Source organism: Schistocerca cancellata, chromosome 2, assembly GCF_023864275.1.
Source record: "Schistocerca cancellata isolate TAMUIC-IGC-003103 chromosome 2, iqSchCanc2.1, whole genome shotgun sequence".
NCBI lineage: Eukaryota > Metazoa > Arthropoda > Insecta > Orthoptera > Acrididae > Schistocerca > Schistocerca cancellata.
The window spans coordinates 943,574,772-943,597,293 of record NC_064627.1 but is presented as its reverse complement, the minus strand read 5'-3'; the positions used below and the strand labels follow the sequence as shown (position 1 = coordinate 943,597,293).

General features: G+C 37.2%; 1 protein-coding gene across 3 annotated transcripts in view; it reads right to left on the bottom strand.

The window, feature by feature from the left end:
- Window positions 1-2,927: 2,927 nt before the first annotated feature.
- Window positions 2,928-22,522, bottom strand: part of LOC126148860 (uncharacterized) — a 98,546-nt gene continuing 78,951 nt past the window's right edge. For all 3 annotated transcript variants that reach the window (XM_049915782.1, XM_049915780.1, XM_049915781.1), the window contains one exon: window positions 2,928-3,551. In XM_049915782.1, coding sequence (XP_049771739.1) covers window positions 3,257-3,551 — 295 coding nt within the window. In that variant the 3' untranslated portion in view covers window positions 2,928-3,256. The remainder of the gene's footprint in view (window positions 3,552-22,522) is intronic.

The following is a 22,522-nucleotide window of genomic DNA, read 5'->3' as shown; positions in this document are numbered from 1 at the left end:
ATACCTATATTATCCAAGATAATAGAATGCTGCATTAAAACACAACTTTGCAACTACTTTGCTGAACATAATCTTTTTTCCTCCTCGCTCTTTGGTTTTAGGCCAGGATTGTCTACAATAAATGCAGTAGAAGCTCTTGTGACAGACATACTTGATGACTTCGAGAACAATTCCATCACTTGTGCTACTAGATCTGAGTAAAGCATTTGATACGGTATCCCATGAAATACTAATAAATAAACTAAAGTGCTATGCTGTCAAAAATAACGAACTGGCACTAATCAGATCATACCTGACAAACAGAACTCAGGTAGCTATAGTAAATAGCCAGCAATCAAATGCTCTACCAGTTGTAAGAGGCATGCCACACGGCTCAGTGCTTGGACCTTTCCCCTTCCTGGTATACATGAATGACTTGCCTACTTTCATGCTTCACAAGTCAATAATATATGCTGACGACACAACCCTGATTACCTCAGATAACAAATTGGAGTAAGTGAAGAAACAAACAAAAGTAATGCTTGAAAAGACTGTCATATGGCTCCACAATAACAAGACAAACTATGTATTTCTTCTTGCACAATCTACAGGAAAAATTAAATGAGTCTGACTCTGTAAGACTTCTAGGAATCCACCTGGACCCGAATTAACACGGAACACCCACACGGAACTGTTATGTAGCAGACTATCTAGAGTAGTCTTTTTGTTAAGGAAACTAAAAACATTAGTTAGCAGAAAACAACTTTTATCTTCTTATTATGCCTTCTTTGAATCTCACTTACAGTACGGAATAAAATTATGGGGCAACTAATCTGGTGCTCAGACACTGTTCATGTGGCAGAAGAAAGCAATTAGAGTAATTACAGGTATTAAAAGCCAAGAATCATGTCGAAAGCACTTCAAGGAATTTAACATCTTAACATTACCTTCTCTGTATATAAAAATGTGTCTTCTTTCCATAAAAAAAAAGAAAAAAGAAAAAAAAGAAAAAAAAAACAAATACATACCTTACCTTCCAGAACAGATGTTCATTCACATGATACGATGAAGGGAAGCAGCCTACTCACGCCTTATAAAATTCACATCAGTCTTTCCATTGTGTGCCAGCCTAGTCCGCTGTAACTAGTTCTGACGTCATAAATATTGCACAATACTTTAAAATGAAGTAAATAACCTGAAACGTTTCTAGCATGTCAGGAGTAATACAAAATCAATATGTGTTGAATATCAGTTCAATAACTTTAACCATTTTCGAAATTTGGACGTTTTTCTGTAAAAATCATTGGCGCAACAGAAAAGAGCTAAAAACTTAAAAATCGATATTTAGATTTATTTTGCATAATAATTTAGTAGAAACAGTAGTCTGGATCTCACAAATTAAAATTTTAGTTGAAATTCATGATTTTCTGGTTTTTATCTTAAAAATTAAGGAAGCAAGATACATTAAGTAGGCGAATAAATAAAGCTAGGATATTTAAATTTAAGTAGAAGGGAGATCCGCTATAATCATAAAGATGTGAGAAGTTTCAACTGAATAACTATGAAACTATAGCGATAGTGTATCTCCAAAGGGCAAGTTCAGAGCTCGTCTGCTGCATGTGGTGTAATTAAATTAATTCTGTCGCCCAAAATATTTGACTTAGCCACGTCAGACTTTTATTATGATTACTTACTTGTGTGCTGATTGCACAGTTAAATTTAAAGCTTCATCGGCCATCAACAAAGGAAGCAATGATTTATTCGATAACTTAAAGTGGTGCATTACTAGCCCAGTGGCTGGTAGGGAGAGCAGATTTGATCAGGTGTTTCCTTAGCCGCCCGCACCGCGGCTTTATATGTAAGAACGCTGCACGAGAGAAAGGAAGGCCACAGTTCTCTTCAGACGCTGATTAGTGCACCACCTGTGCCGGGAGTCGCGTCGCGTCGCGTCGGTACCGTTGATATAAACAGCCTCAGATGCAGTAATAAGTTACTCGGGATACGCGTAACCATGAAATCGTTTTTGAGTGAAGTGTTAATTTTGGGATGACGTTAATGATCTATCTTTAGTTTGCGTATGTCGTATTTTCACGTGCCGCCGCAGGACAGACATTCTACCATTATTAGTGTGGCATTTGAAGAACATTATCATCAAATTATGGTGAGCATTCACTTAAACATTTAATTTGAACAGTTATAGTGGCATCAGCGCATTAGACTCTGAACTGCTCTGGTAGTTGGATTGTGTGGATTCTTTTTGGTCTGTGACTTTCAGAATATAGTGAACATTTTAGAGAGAATGGTTTTTGATTATGAATCCCAGATAATCTCCTAATTCCTCAGAGCTATAAGCTGTAGCTATAAATGTATTTCTCAGATGAAGTGGGCACTAGGAATTCTAATTACAGGCTTCACGTTTTGCTAATCACTTTCTGGTTGCCAATATTGTAGTTAGAGAGCCAGTGTTGAGAACGGCAAACAACAGCATTAAATAAATAATAGGAACATTAACAATTATGCCACCCGCCGCCCCACAACCAGATATAAAAACAATCTTGATGTAGACTTTACTAGGCTGTCTAAGGTCCAAAATAGGTTTAAACAAACAGGATTAAAATTATATAACAAGTTACCACCATCACTGAAAGACCTACAAGGTGATGCCTTCAAGAAGCATCTGCACAAATTGTTCATTGATAAGTGTATCTATCATGTAAAGGAATTGGAATGTAGTAGAGAGTAACAATGATGTTAAGGAATTGGAAAGTAGTAGAGAGTAACTATGATGTTAAGGAATTATAATGTAGAGAATAACTCTTTTATCCTCATGTAATGTAATCTGAATGAACATAGTTTTGCAATTTTAGATTCACTATCAAATGTAATGTCAAAACTGTCTATTTCAACAAATGTTGGCTAATGACAAGTAAATAAATAAATTCTGGAGAATCACTATATTATTCCTTTTTAGTTGATTTGTATGGATATTCTGTACATATTGTGGTATCCTCTTTAAAATGTTACTAATCTTCTATTGGTTTCCTTAGGGTTTGACAATATGTATAGTTACCACATTTGGCTGTAATTTTTCAGATGCACCTGAAGATGGGATGTTGTCCTGAAACCTGGGGGGTTGTGCTCTCCTTTTATTGGAAAATAACGTTGAGTATAACTGTATGTGGATCTTATCAGTCGTGAACAACATATTTTATGAATTAGGAGGAACTTTTTTTATCTGTTTGTAAAAAATTTACACTTAAAAGTTGTTTCTTAACACTCAGTTCAGAGCTTTAAGAGCTTTCTCCCCAATTTTACGAGCCACAGTTTTATGCTCAGCCAAAACAGCTGCAAGATATTCTCGTTTATTAATAGACAATGAAGGACCAATTTTCTGTATAACAGTAATCAGCAACTGTCCAAATTTTGCACTAGATGACAATCCACTACCAGACTTTAAAAGAAGTGTAATTATTTTCTCATTTAGTATCTCGTCTGTTGAAGGAACAATTGCTACCTGTAAAAGTGTTGCTTGCCACTCAGTTAACTGCATGGGACCACTCTCAACAACAGCCCTGAAAAGAAAAGGAGGAAAAAATATGTTTCAGAAGTAATAGAAAAGTGTTCGTATATGACAGAATATCACATCAAATTAACCACACTGAGACTTCGGCACCCACTGGAAGTTAACCATACGATGAAATGAGAGATATCCGACACAAAAATATAAATGATAACAGCATTAAAAAAGAATCACATTAATATGTTGCATGAATACCATTAGTTACCAATACATGTTGAAAGGTAGCCAGTTAACGTATTCCTTAACATAATTCATACAGGGATAATGCTGCAAATCTACAAACAAATATGTAACATAGAGCTGAGTACATATAACAGTTAAAATACTTAAATTAACAAGCAACAGTTCCCAAATTATTAGCATGCTTTCAGTTGTCCAACAGACTTGTCAATTCCACTGTTCTGGTGAGGGAGGGGTGAACACTTGGCTGGGTAACCGAAAGTACACCATGAATCAATCTAGCTGAAGAAAACCGAGAAACCACAGTGGTAAGCAAGTTATTCTTTTGTGCTACCTGTGCTTCAAGCTTACAAATACAAATTCATCGACAGAACAGGAATAATGACCAAGGAAATTTTTTTTTAAAGCTAACAAAATTAACTTGCTGACAGTCATGCAATTTGCACCACCATGAGGCAAATGTTCATAAATTTTACCGTAGCAAAACTCAGTCATTTCTGAATAAATAACAGCTTCAATAAACAGTAATGAAGATTATTTCTTTATTTAATATTTGATTACAGATACTGCTGTTAATTTTGAGCACAAACGTACTTCGAGTACACACTTTTCGACAAATTGCTTACACCAGCATATTACTCCCCAAAACATTAACAAATTACAACAGGCAAATTTGTTAAATTAGTGATTTGACTTCCTCAGAGATATCCAATGACACTAAATACAAAGGTTGTCAAACCTAGTCAGTCAAAAAATTTCAGAATATGTTACTTTCAGTTTAAGTTCTTCCTTTCCCTAAAAAGGGATGAAACTCTTTGCAGGAAACTGTCAGCTCTTTAAAAAGTATTATTTACTCTTTTCTTCGCTGCAGCACATCTTGAAAGATTCACTGTAGTACTTTCATCACCTACAAAAAGTCTGTTTTCTTTTTCTTTTTTCAATTTTTATAATAAATGTAGTCATTCAAATGTATAGGTACCAATGGATCTACTGTGCATCCATCTGGAACATTACTGAAGACTTCACTCCATTCAGAGAACTCTCCAGTGCCCATTAACAGACTTACATTGCGCAATTTTTCAACTCTTTTTGTTTACAATGACGCAAATCAGTTATTTTCTATGAAATTAGTACTACAAAACTCTGATTTTTTTAAAAAAAGGCACTACTTATATAGGTAAAAACTTTATAAATTTAATGTTATATGTATTTGACATACATATAACACAATCAGCATCATGTTACATTAGTAGTACAGTAGCTGATTACAACAAATTTATGTTACTGTCATAGCCTGATAGACTAGACAGGTTACTGACATGAACCACTTAGCATGTGGAAACCCAGATGAACATAAAGTTCAGCGCCAAAAACACAGTAGCGAGAAAACTATAAAGCTGCAAGTAACATGAGCAGTTCAAATCAGTACCAATGAACAAAACAAGAATCAACATAAATCAACACATACAACCAAGAGTTCCAAGATCACAGTAAAGTAACAGTCATATTTGTATATCAGCTTAAAAAGGCTTTACTGGTGAGATACAAACTGCTAATTCTGCTGCCGGATTGAGATGTTGTAGAGCATCAATGGGTATACTCAAGTGACATTTCTACAATGACCTCTGGAGTCACACCCCTTAGAAGGGGAACAATCTTCTACGCAGAAAATATCTACCCCACTCTCATTCAGTTTCCACTTTGCTTGAGTGGCAGGATATAAGAGAAAGTAAATACAGGCCATATGGTAGCTGGTAATTATGTGTGTGCTTTTAGAAAGTCAATGGTTATTTACTGCATTTTCTGATGCAATATGTTAGGAAACTGGTGTTTCAACTTGCTTAATTTCTCTAACAAGGGAACATCCCCATCGCACCCCCCTCAGATTTAGTTATAAGTTGGCACAGTGGATAGGCCTTGAAAAACTGAACACAGATCGATCGAGAAAACAGGAAGAAGTTGTGTGGAACCATGAAAAAATAAGCAAAATATACAAACTGGGTCGTCCATGCGTAAGATAGGCAATATTAAGGGCAATGTGAGGCGAAGAGCTCCGTGGTCCCGTGGTTAGCGTGAACAGCTGCAGAACGAGAGGTCCTTGGTTCAAATCTTCCCTCGACCGAAAATTTTAACTTTTTATTTTCAGTTTATGTGAAAAACGCTTATGTTTTCATCACTTTTTTTGGAGTGATTATTACATCCACAAGAAAACCTAAATCGGGCAAGGTAGAAGAAACTTTTCACCCATTCGCCAAGTGTACTAGTTAGGTGGGTCGACAACATATTCCTGTCATGTGACGCACATGCTGTCACCAGTGTCGTATACAAAATATCAGACGTGTTTTCCTGTGGAGGAATCGGTTGACCTATGACCTTGCCATCAAATGTTTTCGGTTCCCATTGGAGAGGCACGTCCTTTCGTCTACTAATCACACGGTTTTACGGTGCGGTCGCAAAACACAGACACTAAACTTATTACAGTGAACAGAGACGTGAATGAACAAACGGACAGATCATAACTTTGCAAAAATAAAGAAAGTAAAATTTTTACCCGAGGGATAACTTGAACCTTCTGCAGCTGCTCACGCTAACCACGGGACCATGGTGCTCCTCGCCTCACATTGCCCTTAATATTGCCTATCTTACGCATGGACAACCCAGTTTGTATATTTTGCTTATTTTTTCATAGTTCCACACAACTTCTTCCTGTTTTCTTGATTGATCAGTGTTCAGTTTTTCAAGGCCTATCCATTGTGCCAACTTACAACTAAATCTGAGGGGGGTGCGATGGGGATGTTCCCTTGTAAGTTATTTGCCAAATACCATACCTGCCATGGAAGGAAAAAAAAGTTATGTAAATCACCTTCTAGCATCACATGAACAAGATGGGGGAGTCTCTAATGGATTTGTTATACAGGTGACAGTAGAAATTTCTGATACTTTTGGGGAGGTCACAAAAAAAAGTTTTGTGATAATATTCTGTTTTTGATTATTGTATTATTTAGGGAATAAAGTGTGAATGGTATTCTTCAGTTATCTGTCCTCCTCTAATCTCAACAATGATTTACTACATAATACATCATTATTATTAAGGTGTGATACTATTTTTTAGAAATGTCACTTTGTCATATATTTTTAAAAATTTCAGTATTGAAGATGTTTACATACTTTAAGGTTCTACGGAGTGAGCAAGAGATTGTTTTCATCAGCTAGTACATTATTTGTTAAGTGAGAGCACTTTCTGAACATTCTGTTGGAAGTACCATGCACAGTGTAAGAGCTGTATGTGTGGGACTAAGAAAACAATGCAAAAAGTAAACCAGTTAAATAGAAAACACGCATGTTTAACTCTGGACTGTAAGTTTTATTTCCTTCTAAGGTTCCATGGGCTCCTGTGAGCCAAATTTACTTCGTCATTTTATTGCAGAACAAGTCAGTACACAGAATGCTAATAACTAAAAAATTAAAAATCTAAGGTGTGCAATATCGATGTTATGTGTAAATGAATAATAGATTACAGACAAAGCCTCTGACTACTGACAGAATAAAAGCAGTCTGGCGTAAGGAGGTTTTCAAACTTGGATTTTAAAATCTGGTAAAATTTTTCAGTTTTGTTGGAAATATCTTGAAAATGAAAGTTGTGAAGCAGTGTCTTTATGACAGTGGTTAAAGGAAGTGCTATGCAGATTTAAATTGTTGCTCTGTTGAGCGTCTATGCAAAGGGGGGGGGTGGGGGAGAAAAGAATCACAATGCAATGAACTGTCTGAAATCAGTTTTAGATATCAAAAGGACAGAAAGGTAGAGAAACGTGAGTATCCAACTATGACACTGCTCATATAATTTAGGAACTATTTATTGGGGCACATTAATGCATGTTCTAATACTTTTTTCTGCCCCTTAATTCTTTTTGTACGATATGAAAAGTTTGTACAATATTATTCAATTGACGGTTTGGCAGTGGTGGAAAAGCTGTTTATCACATAAGTGTTCTAGTAATATGCCTGATATCTACGCCCATATCTACACTCAGAAAGCGCCCTTACAGTGAACTCCTTGCACAGACTAATGCAAAATAAGGAGCAGAAATGCTTTGGGGCAGTGCAAGAATTAAATCCAAATGTGTGTGGACCATACTTTGAATGTAACTATTATTAACAGATCGTATTTGGGAAGGGCACACATTTGCAGCACCAGTTTCATATTTTTTATGTTGACTTCTTACAACACATTTTATTGCAGACCACAAAACATCTTGTACAGTACATTGCTCTTCCTCTGCCACTGAGTTGTTCAAACATGTTGAAACTTCTTACAAAGTAAGAACATGATTCAAATTTGTAAACAGTTCTGCACCAACACCTCAAGACTAAAAGTTCCAGAGTAATGTGAGACTGTTTAATACCTTTGTGTTGATGTCATGGGACAACAGCTGAATACATGAAGTTAAGAAGAAATGTTATAGATTGTAAAAACAAGTGGTGAAACAATGCACAATTATTGCACGAGGAAAGATGGACCTCAAGGAATTTTCATCACCAGCTGGAAGGAGAAAAAGTAGCTCTTATACCAGAAGAACACAGTTTTCAGGAGGAGAAGACAAAATAAATTGATCAGTTACAGAATATCACCAAGTTCAGTCTCAGTTTGAGCCAAGACACCGAAAGTATCTTGATTAGAAGGTTTCAGTCCCGACATTCCACACTAGCTAACTCTCCCGTGAGAAATTCTACATGATGCAGGAATTAAGATTTTCGGATAGTTGGCACTTATGCTTGCTCAAATTGCATGGAGCATGTACTTTTTTTGTGAAACCCAGCTTTTCCACTTTTCAAAAGATTAAAAAAAAAATGGTGTAAAATTCAGGAAAATGTAAAATGAGGGAAATAACGTTTTAAAATGTAAAAGTTAAGTGTAGGAAACCCCCTTTCATTTTTGCATTTTACGTATGTGCACATAATAGACATCAAAATACGCATGTCAGGGACTTGTTTATCATCTAATAATGGTTTATTATCTAATAAAAACCACTAATATCATGGGAAGCAGAAACATTTGACTCAATTTCATACATTATTATTGATGTTTTTGGAATGCCTGCAGCTGTCACTCATTATTTAAATAACGAAACACTGCATCAGTTATATATTTTTTCATGATTAGCACAGTGCGTTTCCAGAATTTTTTCTCGATATCAATAGCAAATATTTACATAAGTATTTTGTTTGGTGTTTGCACATGCATAACAATGACAATAAATCTTTCAAACACATTTCGCTCAGCATGACAATACATAATTCTCACTGTGTTTAAACCAAAAACATGTCAACAACGCAAACTGAATGAAGGTGTCGACTAGCACTACGATCGGCCCAAAGATGAAACACACTAAATATGATTCAACAGAGGTGTGACGACGATTACAACAATCACAAAACTGCACATGTGTTGTGGAGGCAGTTTGGAAATGGTTGTGATTCATCATGATACTTTATTCGTACGAACCTAGTTACTCCTAGCAGTCAACATGCAGAGTAGAGTCTGGCAGCGACAGGAGATACAGCACAAATTGTTCCAACTTTTCCATGTTTACCAGTTTAAACCCGCTTAGTAGAGCACCCTGGTGTCAAGAAACTCAACCACATACGGTAATCTTTGTAAACACTACTTGATGGCCAACATCATTTTATGTCAGATTTTTTTTTCCACAAACATTTTTTCACAAAGTGTAAATCTCAGGAAAATTACAAATATGTTGGTGCAAAATAGGGTGTGAATTAACATTGTGGACATACGAAATTTGACAGGAGTGATAGAAAATGTCCTAAATGGCAGGAAAATGTTAAGTCCAGAAATGTAAAAGTGGGTTATACTGTAGTTACATAGAAGTCAGGCAGATTTCAATGTAAGTGTTCGGGACACAGTGAGCAACTTCTTCCTTTCTTACCTCTTAGAGCTTCCCGATGCTCAAATGGCCCAACTGTCTGATCTCTTTTCCCAATCACCATTCAGTCGCCTGGCACCAGATCATGGTACAGGAACATGAAAATAAGGAGAGAGCTAAAGCGAAGGTCGATTTGATAGAACATATCCTGAGCGCGAAAGACAATGGCCATATCAGTTTCTGGCAGACATGTTCATTAGCGACTGATCAGGAGAGAAACTGTGTTGGCTACTTGCACTGTGGTAGCTGTTGTACATTCTTCTTACATAGATCCAAATCTGATGGCAAGTCTGTAGAACATGACAAAGTGCTAAGTTCAGAGGCATTACCATCTACAGTATAAGACGAGTCTTTTTAGTTACCTGAAACATGCGTAAAAAAGTGTGCCAGAAATCTTTGCTCATTCATATTAATATCACGTGGAGGATTTCAGAGTTTATGTCAGGAGCCTGTAAACAACGTTTCAGAGTTTGAACAAGTCGATATCCCTAACGTTCTGCCTCATTCTACAACAGTAGCGTGAAACACTGAAAGACAAGTCAATAAAATATGAGCAAATATGATGCCCAGTATTGTGCACGCCATAGATGTGAATGCATGTGTATGTACACTAGCATTATACTTGCCTGTCATCTACACAACAGCCACCGACTGCAGCAAAATGGATCCATCACCTCCTCCATAGGAGAGAGATGTCACCTATGGTCGAGCCATCACCCTCACAGCGGTGTACCATAGGTTGCCACCAGTAACTCAACTGAAAATGATCACACCACCAGCAGCTACCACAATACCACGTAGTGCTATGTTCACTGCACTCAGTGTTGCTATCATTCGCACTAGGTCGCCTCTTCCATATAACAGGGCTATTACAAATGATTGAAGCGATTTCATAAATTCACTGTAGCTCCATTCATTGACATATGATCACGACACACTACAGATACGTAGAAAAACTCAAAGTTTTGTTCGGCTGAAGCCGCACTTCAGGTTTCTGCTGCCAGAGCGCTCGAGAGCGCAGTGAGACAAAATGGCGACAGGAGCCGAGAAAGCGTATGTCGTGCTTGAAATGCACTCACATCAGTCAGTCATAACAGCGCAACGACACTTCAGGACAAAGTTCAACAAAGATCCACCAACTGCTAACTCCATTCGGCGATGGTATGCGCAGTTTAAAGCTTCTGGATGCCTCTGTAAGGGGAAATCAACGGGTCGGCCTGCAGTGAGCGAAGAAACAGTTGAACGCGTGCGGGCAAGTTTCACGCGTAGCCCGCGAAAGTCGACGCATAAAGCAAGCAGGGAGCTAAACGTACCACAGCCGACGGTTTGGAAAATATTACGGAAAAGGCATTTCTTAAACAGGAGATTGGAAAACCGATGGATCGGTCGTGGTGGAGATCATGATCAGCAATTCATGTCATGGCCTCCACGCTCTCCCGACTTAACCCCATGCGATTTCTTTCTGTGGGGTTATGTGAAAGATTCAGTGTTTAAATCTCCTCTACCAAGAAATGTGCCAGAACTGCGAGCTCGCATCAACGATGCTTTCGAACTCATTGATGGGGACATGCTGCACCGAGTGTGGGAGGAACTTGATTATCGGCTTGATGTCTGCCGAATCACTAAAGGGGCATATATCGAACATTTGTGAATGCCTAAAAAAACTTTGAGTTTTTGTATGTGTGTGCAAAGCATTGTGAAAATATCTCAAATAATAAAGTTATTGTAGAGCTGTGAAATCGCTTCAATCATTTGTAATAACCCTGTACATGCCCCCACCACAGTTTCCCCATTGTTGTTCTGCTGGAGGGCTTTATAGGTTGCTGCCTACTTACTATCCAGGAGTCAACATCAGAAGTTCACAGTTCGTGGTTCTCTGGGCTTAATGACAAGTATGCAAGTTCTCTGAGCTTAATGTCAACCACACAAGTGGTCCCTCAATCAAAGTTCCATTCACTAAGGGCACAATACACTCATGGCTTTATGTGGGCCACATCCACAGTTCACCAGTCTGAACCCCTCTGAATCGCATGCCACATTCAAACCACTAAGTTATCACAACTGCATCAACAATGGACGATGTCCATGTGCAAAACTTTCCTGGCCAAGTCAATGATACCCTGTTAGAAGAGACAGCAAACTTACTATAGTGACAACAGTTAGTATAAATGAAACAGCTTGTATCTTCAAAGAAACTGTTACTGTCCAATGTTTTATCCATATCAGATCATTACTTTGAACTTGCTTGATATGTAGTGTTAATAATGTTCCACTGTTCTTTGGCTCTGTGGGCACATCCATTCATTAGTAGTGTTCAGCACCCACAATGGGACTTACCACAGCAGGTATGTGGACCAATCCATATAAGAAAAAGTGCTGCCTATTTATTAGTGCACAGTTTGTTGATCAAGATCGGTCTCTACAAAAGATGGTACCAGCAACAACTCACTTTCCTAATAAGTTGAAGAAGAAGAAGAAGAAGAAAAAGAAGAAGAAGAAAGGAGGGGAGGGGGGGAATTTATTAAGGACCTTCTTGAGGAAATATTGTTTAATTTAGAAGTAAGTCCTCAGAATTTTAATAAGATATTAATTGTCACTAGCCGTGGTGCTAGTATATGTAAAACATTGCTATTATTCCAGCATTATTCATGCATTACACATTTTGAATACATTTCTGCACATATTTTCAATGGCAATTATTTGAAAAATGAAGTTTTAGTGGTTTATCCCATTATTTACACTGGATTTCAGGAAGAAGAATAGTCACATGAATTTTTTACAGACAACTTTAAAACAACAAATTGTGACTAGGTAGTACAGCTTGTTTAGTATGCTACAGTGCGATTTAGGCAGTAGGATAAATTCATGGAAATACTTGTGCAGAAAGGTGTCACTGAAAAACTTACCTGTTATGACAGCAAGACTTCAAAGGGCTCTTGACTTTTTAGAGGCATTAGAAGATGCAATACAAGTGTTTGAAGGCAAGAAGTATCCTATAATACATTGAAATTAATTCACAGACTGCAAATTCCTTGACATCAGCAGAATTAGGTATAGATCTACTACCCAATAGTGACACATGAAAATTTGTGCTGTAATAGGACTCAAACCCGGATTTCCTGCTCATCATGAGCTATCACCTTAACCACTTAGGCTACCAATGTATTCTCCCTGGACCAGCCGAAACATCCACATGTCACATTGTCTCTGTCCTTATGTCAGCAACTTTCGAAGTATTTCCTGCAATTATGGCTCATCAACAGCATCTGTTCTTTCAGACATGCATGTAAGTTGCACAATGCCGTTGGTTTTGTTATAGATGCATAAACTGAAAAATCATTACAACACAAAGACAGGTGATATATATGTACATTTATTTAAAAGACTGTTAATCCAGTTTTCTTAGTCAATTAGTGTTTCATGTCCTATGGATGATCTGCACGATCAATCACTATGATTTGGAACAAGTCATTTTATATTCACATCACAAATTATTATTATTCTTTCTTTCTTTTCTCAGACGTTATGTCTGGTCAAAAATGGAAAGTGACGCGGACCTTGATCAAGCGCGACTTCCTTTTAACTGTACGGTATATGTTATATTGCATTTAGGAACTTTCGGGTGATTGAACATGTATCAATAACTACGGATTTCTGTAGTTGTATATATAAGTTTGGATGTAGCTGTATTGCATTGATGTACTGGTGGATATTGTGTGGTATGACTCCTGTAGTTGATAGTATAATTGGTATAATGTCAACTTTATCCTGATGCCACATGTCCTTGACTTCCTCAGCCAGTTGGATGTATTTTTCAATTTTTTCTCCTGTTTTCTTTTGTATATTTGTTGTATTGGGTATGGATATTTCGATTAGTTGTGTTAATTTCTTCTTTTTATTGATGAGTATGATGTCAGGTTTGTTATGTGGTGTTGTTTTATCTGTTATAATGGTTCTGTTCCAGTATAATTTGTATTCATCATTCTCCAGTAGATTTTGTAGTGCATACTTGTATGTGGGAACATGTTGTTTTATAAGTTTATGTTGTAAGGCAAGCTGTTGATGTATTATTTTTGCTACATTGTCATGTCTTCTGGGGTATTCTGTATTTGCTAGTATTGTACATCCGCTTGTGATGTGATCTACTGTTTCTATTTGTTGTTTGCAAAGTCTGCATTTATCTGTTGTGGTATTGGGATCTTTAATAATATGCTTGCTGTAATATCTGGTGTTTATTGTTTGATCCTGTATTGCAATCATGAATCCTTCCGTCTCACTGTATATATTGCCTTTTCTTAGACATGTGTTGGATGCGTCTTGATCGATGTGTGGCTGTGTTAGATGATACGGGTGCTTGCCATGTAGTGTTTTCTTTTTCCAATTTACTTTCTTCGTATCTGTTGATGTTATGTGATCTAGAGGGTTGTAGAAGCGGTTATGAAATTGCAGCGGTGTAGCCGATGTATTTATATGAGTGATTGCTTTGTGTATTTTGCTAGTTTCTGCTCGTTCTAGAAATAATTTTCTTAGATTGTCTACCTGTCCATAATGTAGGTTTTTTTATGTCGATAAATCCCCTTCCTCCTTCCTTTCTGCTTAATGTGAATCTTTCTGTTGCTGAATGCATGTGATGTATTCTATATTTGTGGCATTGTGATCGTGTAAGTGTATTGAGTGCTTCTAGGTCTGTTACTCCATTTCTCTACTCCAAATGAGTAGGTCAATATTGGTATGGCATAAGTATTTATAGCTTTTGTCTTGTTTCTTGCTGTCAATTCTGTTTTCAGTATTTTTGTTAGTATTTGTCTATATTTTTCTTTTAGTTCTTCTTTATTATTTGTATGATCTATTCCTATTTTTTGTCTGTATCCTAGATATTTATAGGCATCTGTTTTTTCCATCGCTTCTATGCAGTCGCTGTGGTTATCCAATATGTAATCTTCTTGTTTAGTGCGTTTTCCCTTGACTATGCTATTTTTCTTACATTTGTCTGTTCCAAAAGCCATATTTATATCATTACTGAATACTTCTGTTATCTTTAGTAATTGGGTGAGTTGTTGATTTGTTGCTGCCAATAGTTTTAGATCATCCATGTATATGAAATGTGTGATTTTGTGTTGGTATGTTCCAGTAATATTGTATCCATAATTTGTATTATTTAGCATGTTGGATAGTGGGTTCAGAGCAAGGCAGAACCAGAAAGGACTTAATGAGTCTCCTTGGTATATTCCACGCTTAATCTGTATTGGCTGTGATGTGATATTATTTGAATTTGTTTGTATATTAAGTGTGGTTTTCCAATTTTTCATTACTATGTTTAGGAACTGTATCAATTTAGGATCTACTTTGTATATTTCCAATATTTGTAGTAACCATGAGTGGGGTACACTATCAAAAGCTTTTTGGTAATCAATGTATGCGTAGTGTAGCGACCTTTGTTTAGTTTTAGCTTGATATGTCACCTCTCAGTTGCTCTTTACATCCTCGTGCTCCTTTGCAAAAGCCTTTTTGTTCTTCATTTACAATTTTGTTCTGTGTTGTATGTGTTATTAATTTCTGTGTAATGACTGAAGTAAATATTTTGTATATTGTTGGTAGGCATGTTATGGGGCGATATTTAGCTGGGTTCGCTGTGTCTGCTTGATCTTTAGGTTTCAGATAAGTTATTCCATGTGTAAGCGTATCAGGGAATGTGTATGGGTCTGCAATGTAACTGTTAAATAATTTAGTTAGATGTGAATGTGTTGAGGTGAACTACTTTAGCCAGAAATTTGCTATTTTATCTTTTCCAGGGGCTTTCCAATTGTGAGTAGAATTAATTGCTTGGGTGACTTCATGTTGCAAAATCTTCACTTCAGGCATCCGCGGTATCATCTTGTATGTGTCTATTTCTGCTTGTATCCGCCGTGCATGCCTGTTATGTTGTACCGGGTTTGACCATATGTTGCTCCAGAAGTGTTCCATGTCTGTTATGTTTGGTGGATTGTCTATTTTAATGTGTGTGTTATCTATTGTCTGGTAAAATTTCTTTTGGTTTGTGTTGAATGTTTGATTTTGTTTCCTTCTATTTTAATTTTTTTTGTATCTTCTAAGTCGTTTGGCCAATGCTTGTAATTTCTGCTTCTTTTCATCTAATTGCTCTATTTCTTTTTGTTGCGAGATTTTACCTAACCTTTTTCGTTTTTTGTCTGATATTTCATTTCTTATAAATTGTGTTAGCTGTCCAATGTCTTTTCTCAGTTTTTCTATTCTGATCTGTAGCCTGTGTTGCCATGCTGGTTTTGTGGGTTTCTTCTGTGTGTTGGTTGGTTCTGATCTCTGCCTAGTGTGTATATTTAGTGTAGTGAGTGCTCCTATATAAACCAGTAGCTGTAACTTTTCCATAGTTGTATTTTCATTTATTTTGTTGTGTATAATTGTGTTGATAGTTGTTATTGTTGTTTCGACTTGTGGGTTATTTGGTGCTCTATGCAAGAATGGTGTAATGTCCGTATTTGTGTCTTTGTATTCTATATATGTCAGCTGAAATTTCTCTTCTATATCTAACATGTGTGTCACTTCGTGTTCTATTTGTGCTTGTTCTGGTGGCTGTCTTAAGATTTCCTTTTCCTCTGATTGTTTAATTGATGTGTGTTGGTCTTTGTTTGTTTGCTCTGTGATGTTCGAGCCCATTACTGTATTTTCTTCTTCTTCTGATTGCACATTATTTTGTTCCAGTATTTGTTGTACTTGTTGTTTGATGTTTTCTAATTCCTCTATTTGGATTTAAATCATTTTCCAGTTGGCTAGCAGTGTCGTTACCATTGTGGGCGGGCATAGGGTTTAAGCGTCGTCTCTGACCATGACGGCGCTTGTCCGAGGCTTCTTTACTTCTGTCCTGAACCAAGTAATCACACTAAAAGGGGGGTTAGACCTATTAGTGGTTTGTTCTTTTAGTCGCCTTTTACGACTGGCAGAACATACCGGACGCCTATTCTTTTCCCGGGCCTCCACGGGAATCACAAATTATTATTATTATTATTAATTATTATTATTATTATTATTATTCTCCCTCCATGTGTCCAGTAAATGAAAATTGTATTTAGTTAAAAAAAAGACTAGTTTCAGTATCACTGGTGTTTGACAGCAAAGCAAAACTGTTGTATTATTGTCTGGTAACTGTAGGTAATGAAAGTGCTGTGTGTCTATCTCATGGAGAAGGCCCAAAATCAGACATTGCACAAAATAACATTTCTGCAGCTGCCCTTCTAGCTGCTAAAAATGATGTCCATTGCTAACAAAAATGGGATGTTAAATACTGTGCATCAAATTTATGACGAAATATCAGTTTGAGGTAAGCTAGAATAAAATTTTAATATGACAATAACCCCTCTTTCTTCCCCCCACCCCCCTCCTCTGATAATATTTTTTTTATGCTGCCTACAGTACGCCAGAGTACAGCAGCTGCATTCCTCAGGCAAAAAAAGGAAGTGTCTGTTTTCAGAGTGGCTTGATTGTGTGTCACATGATACTCAATCTACCAATGAGGTTGACCTGCAGTTGGCCCGAGCACATGGTGATGAAGATGAGTATATGTGGCCCACAGTCAAGCCACTCTGAAAACAGAGACTTCATTTTTTGCCTCAGGAGTGGATCTGACTTACTCCGACATACTCTAGGCAGCCTCAAATAAATATTTTCAGAGAGAGAGAAAGAGAGAAAAGGGAAAGGGGGGGGGGGGGAGGGTTATCGTCATATTAAAATTTTATTCTAGCTTACCTTGAACTGATATTTCATCATAAATTTGATGCACAGCATTTAACATCTTGCCTTTGTCAGCAATGGGTATCATTTTAGTAACTGGAAGGGTGGCCACAGATATGATGTTATTTTGTGCAATGTCTGAATCTGAGTCTTCAACTCCATGAGATGGAGACATTATTATTGATCGTGCAGATGATCCATGGAACATGAAACTGCCTAATTAACTAAGAAAACTGATTTCATACTCATTTAAAGAAATGTATTTACATGTCACCGGTCTCTGTGTTGTAATGGGTTTTCAGTTTATGCATCTATAACAAAACTAACATCATTGTACAACTTACATGCATGTCTGAAAGAACAGGCACTGTTGATGATCCATAACTATACAAAATACTTCAACAGGTGTTGAATTTAGTGGACTACAATACAAGGACAGAGAAAGTGTGACATGTTGAAGTTTGGGTTGGTCCAGGGAGCTGATAGTGGTTAAGATGACAGCTCATGATAAGCACAAAATGCGGATTTAAGTCTTGGCCCTGCATAAATTTTCATGTGTCACTATTGGGTAGTAGATCTATATCTAATTCAGCTGATATCAAGGAACTCACAGTCAGTGAATTAATTTCGATGTATTGTGGGGTACTTCTTGCTTTCAAATACTTGTGTTGCATCTTTGAACAGTTCTAAAAAGAGAGAGTCCTTTTGAAGTTTTGCTGTCATAACTGGTAACTTTTTCTGCAACACCTTTTTGCACAAATATTTACATGGATTTATCATACCGCCTAACTACACACTGTAGCATTCTAAACAAGCTCTACCAGCCAGGCACCATCTATTGCTTCAAAGTTGTCTATAACAAATTCATGAAACCAGCTGCCTTCCTGAAACACAGCATAAATGTGTGAAGAAATGTATTCAAAATGTGTAATGCATGCGTAATGTTGGAAGGATTGCGATACCTTATATCTTTAGTGCAGGGTCATAAGGGTATAAGTCACTTTTTGGTCATTTTTGGTTTATTAAACAACATTGACAAGGAAAACACAAGCTTTAGTGGTGGTCACTGTGCCGTAAGTCATATTTGCTAACGTTTGTTTTGTATTAAAGGCTTACGTCGACTCATGCCCTGTGTGTGATAAACTGAATAAGTTTTATGTTTACTTATGCCCTTAGTAGCACTAAACATTTTAAACTTATATTTGTTATTCTGTAATCTTTCGCAGGGTTGGCAATATTGTATTACTCAGGAAGCTTGTGCTATAAATATGTGCATTGTTGTTGCATTGTGAAAGAGGGAAGATTAACATTCACTGATTACTGAACATGTTTGAAAATGTTTACTGCTGGAAGGAAATGGTTCATTCACTGCAGGAACAGACTGGCATTAACACAAGTAAGTGGATCTTTAAACTGATTTACAAGACTAAATAAAATGTAGTCATCTAGGCCTCTTTATAAATCTTGTGTCAAATTGCACTTCTTGTAAAACTACAGAGACAATAATTAAGGATACTGAATATGAAACCCTATTAATTTCTACAAAACATTTTATTGTTTATTTTTAGACGAATGCAGTGATAACAATTTAATACTGTCTTCACCACTATCCGAACAAGATAAAATACAGGAGATATTGGAGGGAGCCCCTGACAAACCATCAATGAACAAACTAGCATCTTCACTGTCAGATATTTTGGATTATGATAATGACGTGATCAAGAAGAGATATATGCACCAGGTTCAGAAAAAGACAACAGCCTAGATGATGAAATAATAATGAGAAGAAAAAGTCATGCTATTAAAAAACTAAAAGTCCCTCTTGATGAGTCAGATTAGCAGCAAGAATACATTGCGCAAAATGTTCCTGCAGACCCTGTGGTGGAGACATCTCTTTCAAGAGATGGAACTGGGTAGCCTTCCACATCTGTAGTGCTTCGAGAATTTTGGAGTAAATTCTAGAAACACTTGACTCCCCAACGTCTCGAACACCCGGTATTTTAATGACGAGGTGAGAGCGCCTTTTTACTTCACCACATATATCTGTGTGTGCAGGGGGAACAGCTGTCACGAGAAGCCAGGAGCTGCATCAGAGCGGCCCTGACAAGTGGTTACCAGCAGCACCTTGGAATTTATATCAAAAAGTCAAATAGTGTTTGCATAATTGTGGTATCGATAGCTAAGATGCCATGGCGTAGGTGCAAGTTCATAGGTTGGCACTTCAACACCTATGAGAATGCCCTCTAGTGGCGCTGTTCAGCTCTACGAGCGCCGCTGCAGATTCAGCCCATTTGATCACGAGCAGATGGCTGGGACACTTCGCTTCATATATAGACTTTGCACTACTTATGACGGGTCTAAGACCTCGCACCTACGTGCTAATCTGAACAAAGTTATGTATGCCTCTGTATATATTCAAGCACCAGTAAACCACTTTTACTTACTTGCAGTACTGACGTGTTTTACCTCACCTGCTCCTACTTGCTTTCTTCATTCAGCCAAACTTTCAGCTTTCAGGAGCAGACCCACACGCCACCTTCCAGGCACAATACAAAAATAGTGTTCCGAGGTTTTTGGTGTCATGAGGATTGTTACAGAGAAATATGAATTGTGTATTGTATAGAGACTCTTGGCTCTGCACGAGGCAACACGTATGAAATTGTATGGATGTTTTGTTGATTCTGACATTTATCTTGAAACCAGTTGGCTTGCTGAAGCTTGTACAGAATAACTGTTACTTTTAGGATGAGAGTTGAAAATATATTGTTTTTGAACAGAAAATATTCTATGAGTACATGATTTATTTCAAGACTAGAGAGCTGGTTGATACTACTCCCTTTAATCTGATACAGTTTTCAGAGAAGAATTAAACAGTGAGAGCGACATAGCTGATGACCCAAAGAAGAGGACTGGCTGCACACACAATGTATGAGTCAACTGGAAGATAAAATTAAGGATATATTGGAGGGAGCCCCTGACAAACCATTAATGAACAAACTAGCATCTTCACTGTCAGATATTTTGGATTATAATGATGACAGTGATCAAGGAAAGACATATGTACCAGGTTCAGAAAGTGAAAGCAGCCCAGATGATGAAATAATAATGAGAAGAAAAAGTAACATTATTAAAAAACTAAAAGTCCCTCTTGATGATTCAGATCATCAGCAAGAATACATTGTGCAAAATGTTCCTGCAGACCCTGTGGTGGAGACATCTCTTTCAAGAGATGGAATTGCACAGCCTTCTACAAGCAATGGCAATGGCGAAGGTACAGTTATTCAACAAGGTTGGGCTACAGCACTGCGCAAAGAACAAACTGTTCTTTTGCATACTGGACAGTCATACATTAATGTCAGTGTGAAGGAAGTAGATGCTAGAAAGATGAAACCTCTTAAACAGTGCAAAAAGAAATGTTTTCTCATTCTGGAAAATGATATCCGCAAAACTATTTTTTCAGAACACTAGGGACTCGATACACATGATGAAAGAGTTGCGTTTATAGCAAAGCATGTGGCAACCAGGAGACACAGAAAAGAAACATGTTCTAGAAACAAGAATGTAACCCATGAATACTGTTTTGAAACCAATGGTCGAAGGAAACCTTTATGCAAACACTGTTTCCTCAGCACATTAGATGAGCATGAGAAATTTGTTAGGCATGCCATTAAAAATAAAAGACGAAGCACTACTGCAACACCCACCACTGATGGGCATGGAAAACATACTCCAAAGTATAAGAAGAGTGAGGAAGAATTGTCTTTCCCTTCATATGAAAGTCAATACACTAGAAGAAGCAATGACAAGAGGTACCTTCTTATATGAATTTGAAAATTATGTACCAGTTAGGCACAGAGAACAAATCAAAACCTGTTTCCAGATTTATCTAAGAAAGGGAATTTCATGCCTTGAAACTCTCCTTCAAAAAATCCAGCATAGATACATGCCACAAATGTGATGTCTTGCTTATGAAAATACAAGTTGCAAAAGAAACCGGTAATGCAACAGATCTATAAAATTACTCAGCCGAACAAAATCTACATCAAGAGGCAGCTGGCTTTGCTTACTTACCAAAAGCAAAAGACAAAGATATGTGTAAGAAGGATCATTCTAAAAAATGTTTCAGCTTACATCTGCAGCAATGCCTTCCTACACCACGCCTTGGTTCTCCTGTAGTTTTCTACAAACGTCAACTATGGACATTTAATTTGTGGACATTAAATCTGACAGTACACGACAATGGTACAGGACAATCCACCTGCTACATGTCGCATGAATCTTTAACTGGTATGGAAACGAACGAAAGCTTCATGCTTATAGATGCATTTGTCTAATATGCCCATAAATATTTCCAAAATAACCTTCTATTCTGACACATGCTGGGGTCAAAATAAAAACTCCCGTATCACAGCAATGTTCATTAAGCCTTTGAGAGACTTCCCTCACATCAAGGTCATCGATCATAAATTCCTAGTTGCTAGACACACGCACATGGAATGCGACATTGACCATTCTATGACAGAGAAACAGAGGGAAAAAATGCAAGGTTCCAATTTACTATCCTCATGATTGGTACCAGTTGGTGAGGAGCACTGGAGGGGGAGAGAGAGAGGAAAAAAAAATTAACGCTACAGAATTAAACCAAGATCAGTTTTATGACTTTGCTGGACTGCTCAAATCTAGTTTGATTTCTAGAAAGAAAAACACAGATGGAGAACATTACTCATGGCATGCTGTTCAATGGCTCCAGTATAATGACAATGAAGGAATGATCAACTACAAGAATTCCTTGGGTGACGAACCTTTCAAGATGCTGAGTTTCAGAAGAAGGGGCAGGCCATCAATGGACCAAGTGGAAAGGAAAAACATATCACTTATGCCTATATCCAACGAAAAGAAGAAGGATTTACTTGACCTGCTGCCTCTTATACCACCAGTGTTTCACAACTAAGCGTCTTCCTACAGATCCTGATGCAACTGCGTAAGATCCAGATCTAACTGAAATTGAGTTAACAGTAGCATTCTTGTTGTATCCTGTTTGGTTTATTTATAACATCAGACTGATTTCTGGAATAATTGAATCCACAATATTGTCTTG